Source organism: Pseudophryne corroboree, chromosome 6 (genome assembly GCF_028390025.1).
Source record: "Pseudophryne corroboree isolate aPseCor3 chromosome 6, aPseCor3.hap2, whole genome shotgun sequence".
NCBI lineage: Eukaryota > Metazoa > Chordata > Amphibia > Anura > Myobatrachidae > Pseudophryne > Pseudophryne corroboree.
This window is the reverse complement of record NC_086449.1, coordinates 87,805,129-87,813,101: the sequence shown is the minus strand read 5'-3', so window position 1 is coordinate 87,813,101 and position 7,973 is coordinate 87,805,129. Positions and strand designations below refer to the sequence as shown.

At 44.6% G+C, this 7,973-nt stretch overlaps 1 protein-coding gene across 2 annotated transcripts in view; it reads right to left on the bottom strand.

The window, feature by feature from the left end:
* Positions 1–556: 556 nt before the first annotated feature.
* The window catches only part of LOC134936389 (protein HIDE1-like), a 118,413-nt gene continuing 110,996 nt past the window's right edge, over positions 557–7,973 (bottom strand). For both annotated transcript variants that reach the window (XM_063931425.1, XM_063931426.1), the window contains exon 9: positions 557–3,050. In XM_063931425.1, coding sequence (XP_063787495.1) covers positions 2,943–3,050 — 108 coding nt within the window. In that variant the 3' untranslated portion in view covers positions 557–2,942. The remainder of the gene's footprint in view (positions 3,051–7,973) is intronic.

The following is a 7,973-nucleotide window of genomic DNA, read 5'->3' as shown; positions in this document are numbered from 1 at the left end:
GGGTAAAGATGATTATTACAAATGCAGCAACGAATTGTTTCCGCCTTGCCACCATTAGTACTTGCCTAGCAATGCCATGTGACCATCTCTTGTTAAGTATTCAATGGTTTGAACCATCAATGGTATTCTTATAATAGGGGTGGCCATTGAATGATTAACCACTGATGGTGCCATTGATGCTTAGTAATGATGGCATTAAATCATCGATAGGGAACCATAAATGGTTTACACCATCGGTGACCATACTTGGGGGCCCATTTATCATTGCATATTTGCGTCTGTTTCCCCTAAAAAAAAAAACACACCTAAATGTGTATAGGCGGGATAACAGCAGGAAACTTTGATTGCTGATTCATACATTAGACACACCTGCATTGTCCCCCCCCCCCTCCCCCCAACAGCGTTTTAACGCCGTTGGCACGCTCCCTCTTGCCCCACAACCACCTCTGCCTGTCAATCAGTCAGGGGCGATCGCACCAGTGAGATGCTTTCACATCGGACTGGGTGCGCACACGCAGTGCCCCTGCTGTGCGCGCACACAATCAGAAGGGCTTCAGGCTGGGTCTGAATTAGGCCCAGAGTTTTGTGTGGGGATGAATAACATCCAGTGGGAGCCACTGGTGGACTACAGGAAGGTGCTGATGTCTTAACTACACATTAAGTTGGGCCTTAGGAAATAATTTGTTATAGATCTAGATAAGGATTCGGCAGCCTACAAGTACCTTCAAAACTTCTTCCCTAAGCTGTCTGAGGCAAAGAGCAAGGCCTGTGTAATTGTGGGACCACAGATTAGGAAGATCCTGCAGTGCAAGGAAGTCCCAAAGATGCTTGCTCAGAAGGAGGAAGCTGCTTGGACTAGCTTTATCACAGTGGTTCTGGGCTTCCTGGGCAGTCACAAGGCCGAAAACTATGTGGAGTTGATTGAGACTTTGGTGAAGAAGTTGAAGTGCAGGATGTCCTTCAAAGTTCATATTCTTGATGCTCATCTTGAGAAATTCAAGGAGGACATGGGAGTGTACCCAGTGGAGCAAGGCGAGTGCTTCCATCAGGATATTCTGGAGTTTGAACGCCACTAACAAGAACAAAATAATGAGAACATGGTAGAAGACTACATCTGGGGGCTGATTCATGAAAGTAATGTACTGTATAATCATAAATCGAAAAGCTACTCACAATTCTTTTGTGGTCATGTTTGTACAACTTTTTATGCAAATTTTCATACATACGTTGATTTTTTTCAAAACGTGTAAAAAAAATGCAAATTTGCGCTTTTCTCATCTGAAATAGGTAAATTTCAAATAATAAAATTCCCTGGTCACAAAAGCAAAGTTTGAAGGGAATAAATACAATGTTCCATACTTTTGAGACATAAGCAGTTAAAAAACAGCACTTACTGTACTACCCATGGACAAAAATGTGTTACATATGTTATCTGTAACACAACTATAGTATGAAAGGGGATGCAGTTATGTTACCGACACTCGGGATCCTGGCGGTTAGCATGCCGACGCCGGTATCCCGAACGCTAAAAATGCCAGCAGTCGAAATGCTGACTGACAGGGTCTATTCCCACTCGTGGGTGTCTACGTCACCCATAGAGTGGGAATAGAACCTGTGGCGAGCGAGCTGCATAGCGCCTTATTGCGCTCGCCATCCCCCCCAATCCCACCGGCATTCTGCTGCCGGGATCCCGGTGTCGCCATGCTGACCGCTGGGATCGCGGCAGTTGGTCTAACATACCCAACCCATTGAAAGTCATGAAGTCCTTGTGCTATTATACTACAATCCAGTACTCTGTGCCGACCTGTTAGATCCTGTATAAATGTAATGCCATATCCTGAGATCTTGTGTAGCTGGTTTACCATATGCTGATTTTGATTCCTGTGCAATGTCCTGTGTAGCTAGTATGCCAAATGCTGACTTGTGACGTCCTGTGAAGATGGTATTCCATATGCTGACTTGTGACATCCTGTGTAGATGGTATGCCATATGCTGACTTGTAACGTCCTGTGTAGCTAGTATGCCATATGCTGACTTGTAACGTCCTGTGTAGCTGGTATGCAATATTTTGACTTGTGACGTCCTGTGAAGATGGTATTCCATATGCTGACTTGTGACATCCTGTGTAGATGGTATGCCATATGCTGACTTGTGACATCCTGTGTAGCTGGTATGCCATATGCTGACTTGTGAAAGCCTGTGTAGGTGGTATGCCATATGCTGACTTGTAACGTCTTGTGTAGCTAGTATGCCATATGCTGACTTGTAACGTCCTGTGTAGCTGGTATGCAATATTTTGACTTGTGACGTCCTGTGAAGATGGTATTCCATATGCTGACTTGTGACATCCTGTGTAGATGGTATGCCATATGCTGACTTGTGACATCCTGTGTAGCTGGTATGCCATATGCTGACTTGTGAAAGCCTGTGTAGGTGGTATGCCATATGCTGACTTGTGAGATCCTGAGTAGCTTGTGAGATCCTGAGTAGCTGGTACACCATATGCTGACTTGATACATCCTGTGTAGCTCGTATACAATATGCTGTCATGTGACATCCTGTATACCTGGTATATCATATGCTGTCATGTGACATCTTGTGTAACTGGTATGTACCATATCATACAATGTGACATCCTGTGTAACTGGTATGTACCATATCATACAATGTGACATCCTGTGTAACTGGTATGTACCATATCATACAATGTGACATCTTCTGTAGCTGGAATGCCATATGTTCACCTTCTAATAAAACCAGAGTTGTTTGGAGGCCTCATTTCATGTTGGGACATTGTTCCCGAAAGCCTATGTACCTTCACTATCAGTGACTCTTACCAGCCAACAATAGCGGATTAGGACTGAATGTGCACAGATCATTATCAGCTGGGATATGGATAATAACAAAGTCTCAGTCTTTATTGGATCTTGTAAGGCAGATTTTTATGTTCTGAAACTGCTGAAAGTTACAACAGGCCTACTTTTCGTTAGAGAGTCTTTACAGTTTATTTCAGGATGGGGGAGATCAGTCTCTGAGGTGGAATTCTCATGCTAGAGGAAAGAGAACATAAGATTGAATGTTATTCATTGAGTGACTTTTTCCTTTCTCCTGCAACAGTACAATATATTAAATTATTTTAAGTTTCCCTTCCATCTGTAATATTAATCTAATGAATCAAAAATAGTCGAAGCCTCTGATCTCGATACGACTTTGTAAAATATCACCACAAATGGAGTCAAGTTATTTTGGTGGCGATTGTGTCTTGTTCCTATATGTTAAAATGAGATGTTCTGCACTTTCCCATTGCACTTCTGTGGGGAATCACACTTCTAGGTTCTCTTTGACCAATGTAATATATGTCTTAAGACACATAAATAATAATAATAATAATAATAATAATAATAATAATTTTCTTTATATAGCGCCCTTTCTCCCATAGTGCTTTATAGGCATCAAAGAAATTGCATATGGTACAAATGCTTTAGTATTGCAGCAAGTAGAGAAACCATAAATAAATAAAAAATAAAAAGTAACCTAGAGAGCGCAGTAAGCATAATGCAGGGTTGGAGCAGGCATTTTGCATACCTCCAAAGTTTTGAGTTAGTCTATGCGGGATCTGCCACGACTAAGGCATGGCAGCAGTCGGAAAAGGGGTGTGGCTTCAAAAGAAGGGCAGGGCCTTGACAGAAAGGTGTGGCCTCACCGCACAACCCTATGTTTTCGGCATTTTGGGGGCGTGCCCAGTGCTCCCTGAACAACTGGGCAGCCTCCGCCACACTCCCCGCACTGTTTAGATATCGTGCGCATGAACACGGCATCTAATTCAGTGATCACCGGCTGCTTTGCAGCGCAGTGAAGTGGTGATCACAGGAACTCCCAACTGCCGCCAACCTCCCAGTCCGCACGTGGGACACTGCAACCCGCGGGTGGGACAGCAGGACAGTGTCCACATAGTGGTACTTTGGTACTTTCCCGCTGGAATCGGGACAGTTGGGGGGTATGCATTTTGGGTAATGACTTCCACGGGTTATCTCACATTCCACGCCACAAAAGGTACCAGATGAACAAGGCCGTTTCCACCATTGGGTGAGCCGTGCGATCGGATGGGGCACCCGCCCAGGGATGGATCTAGACTTTTCTTTAGAGGGGGTGGTTTACTGTTTAATCTTGACTCCTCCCTCTACAGTCTCAACTCCTATCATCTGCAATCCTAACTCCTCCTCTCTCAATTCTGACTGAACTTTTTGAGTGAGACTGAGATAGAGCTTTGTGATTGTTCTATGTACATGTGACTGTGCTATGGGGTAATTGTATTTATTAGCCCTAGTACCCACACACCAGCAAGTGAGGGGCAAATGCTCTGTAACCCTTGCTCTCCTGGCTCCTCTGTGCTGCTGTGGTATAAGCTGCAGCACACCGTTCTGCCTAAGGCTCTCCCCGGAGAGCTCTCTTCTGCTCAAAAGAGGGCGTGGCTATGACTGTGTTGGGGGGTGGGCGGTCGCCCCCTTCGCCCCCCCCCCTAGATCCGGCCCTGCACCCACCGCAACCCCTGCTGGCTGCTGTTACCTGCCTTCCCCCCCCCCCCCCTTCTCTCACAAATAGTACTCCAGTCGCTAGGTGGAGTTTTGCAAAATGATGCGACTGCGTTGTGATGTCACGACATCACATAGCGAGCGTGCTGTTGAAGAGGGGGATGCCATGGAGAAGCGGGTAGCATACACTATTTTAGACACAGTCAGCCAGCACAGGACCACCCAGCCCCTAGGGAAGAGGCAGACGGCTGCTGCAGCAGGACAGTGAGTCACTCTACATTTAGTCTACTCACAGACTGGGCATTACAGTCTGTGTGTGGCATAATGTGAGGCAGGTGGCATTACCGTGTGGGGCGTAATATGTATGGTGCAGGGGGCATTACTGTGTGGGGCCTACTATGTATGGTGTAGGGGGCATTACTGTATGGGGCATAATATGGTGCAGGGGGCATATTATGGTGCAGGGAGCATTACTGCATGGGGTATAATATGCTGCAGGGGGCATTACTGTGTGGGGCTTATTATTAGTAAATTTTTATCTCCTGTGGTGGTTGAGGTTTTATTTTCCTGTGGTGCAGGGTCAAAAACTGGAGTGTAAGGCAGTATTTTCCTGCAAGGCCAGGCCCATTTTAGAATGTTTATTGGAGGTCACATTATTTTGCTGTTCACGCTGGCAGACAAATTGTCTAGAAACAGCCGTGCAGATGAAGCAACATAAACATGACAGCACTATATATATATATATATATATATATATACATACTGTATATATATATATATATATATATATATGCGCGTGTGTGTGTATATATATGTATATATATATATATATATATATATATATATATATATACACTGCTCAAAAAAATAAAGGGAACACTAAAATAACACATCCTAGATCTGAATTAATGAAATATTATTATTAAATACTTTGTCCTTTACATAGTTGAATGTGCTGACAACAAAATCACACAAAAATTATCAATGGAAATCAAATTTATTAACCCTTGGAGGTCTGGATTTGGAGTCTCACTAACAATTAAAGTGTAAAAACACACTACAGGCTGATCCAACTTTGATGTATTGTCCTTAAAACAAGTCAAAATGAGGCTCAGTAGTGTGTGTGGCCCAGGGCCGGATTAAGCCCTTGGGGGGCCCAGGGCACCCAAGACAGGGGGCCCCCCACCAGCAACCACCATCCGCAGGGGCAAAAGCAGGATTCGGACGGGGGTTTCCTTTGATGCATGCACGTGTACGTGTGTGTGTGTGTGTGTGTGTGTGTGTGTGTGTGTGTGTGTGTGTGTGTGTGTGTGTAGATAGATAGATAGATAGATAGATAGATAGATAGATAGATAGATAGATAGATAGATAGATAGATAGATAGATAGATAGATAGATACAGTGGTCGAGGTGGAAATTTTGAAGTGAAGGTATGCAAAAGTCAAGGACACAATTATGCACGCGCAGGGGGTGCGGTCACACAAAAAGGGGGGGGTAACACAAAAGGGGGCGTGACCAGTGTAGTAGAACCCCTTAAACTATCTAGTACTGGTGCCCCTTTCACCTTAATAGCACACGGTACGAGCTGAAATTCACATTATAGCACACGGTATGAGCCGAAATTCACATTGTAGCACACTGAATGAGCCGACATTCACATTGTAGCACACTGAATGAGCCGAAATTCACATTGTAGCACACTGAATGAGCCGAAATTCACATTCTAGCACACTGAATGAGCCGAAATTCACATTGTAGCACACTGAATGAGCCGAAATTCACATTGTAGCACACTGAATGAGCCGAAATTCACATTCTAGCACACTGAATGAGCCGAAATTCACATTGTAGCACACTGTATGAGCTGAAATTCACATCATAGCACACTGAATGAGCCGAAATTCACATCGTAGCACACTGAATGAGCCGAAATTCACATTGTAGCACACTGAATGAGCCGAAATTCACATTGTAGCACACTGAATGAGCCGAAATTCACATTGTAGCACACTGAATGAGCCGAAATTCACATTCTAGCACACTGAATGAGCCGAAATTCACATTGTAGCACACTGAATGAGCCGAAATTCACATTGTAGCACACTGAATGAGCCGAAATTCACATTCTAGCACACTGAATGAGCCGAAATTCACATTGTAGCACACTGAATGAGCCGAAATTCACATTGTAGCACACTGAATGAGCCGAAATTCACATTGTAGCACACTGAATGAGCCGAAATTCACATTCTAGCACACTGAATGAGCCGAAATTCACATTGTAGCACACTGAATGAGCCGAAACTCACATTGTAGCACACTGAATGAGCCGAAATTCACATTGAAGCACACTGAATGAGCCGAAACTCACATTGTAGCACACTGAATGAGCCGAAATTCACATTGTAGCACACTGAATGAGCCGAAACTCACATTGTAGCACACTGAATGAGCCGAAATTCACATCATAGCACACTGAATGAGCCGAAATTCACATTGTAGCACACTGAATGAGCCGAAATTCACATTGTAGCACACTGAATGAGCTGAAATTGTGACAGCAGGGAAAGAGAGTGACGACAGGGAGAGAGAGTAACGACAGGGAGAGAGAGTGACGACAGGGAGAGAGAGTGACGACAGTGACAGCAGGGAGAGAAAGAGAGTGACGACAGTGACAGCAGGGAGAGAGAGAGTGACGACAGTGACAGCTGGGAGAGAGAGAGTGACAGTAGGGACAGGGAAGGTAACGACAGGGAGAGAGGTGACAGCAGGGGAACATTACCACATTTGTTGCGGGTGAGCGGCGGGTGGCTGGCGGTGGTGAACGGTGGGAGGCTGGCTGCCGTGAGTGGCTGGCGGTGGGCGGCTGTGAGCTAGTACAGCGCTGTACACAGCCGCTGGCTGCCGCGCAGGGACGTGGAGCAACATGTGCAGCAGGATGGCCACTTCCTTCGCCTCCTGCTGCACTTTAATTTCCTCATTTTGTATACCGCCCCACTTCGACCATTATATATATATATATATATATATATATATATACTCCAAAAGTATGTCACTCAGTGGGCTTCTTAATCACATATCACAAACGCCAGCTAGTTCAGCAACGTTTTGGGTTTTATTTACCCTTTGTCAAACAGCACATATACGACAAAAGGGTAAATAAAACCCGAAACGTTGCTGAACTAGCTGGCGTTTGTGATATGTGATTAAGAAGCCCGCTGAGTGCCATACTATTGGAGGTTATGTGATGGCAGTGTAAAGAGAACCGCGGCTGCTGATTAAGGAGAGGGAGTGGCGGCCAATCGATTTTGTAAATTTATATATATGTGACTCTGTTCCAATCAGCGGCACTCGGAGACTTGTAGAATATCATAAAACGTGCTTTAATAAGTCATGGTGACAATCACCATGATTTATTAAAGCACGTTTTATGATATTCTA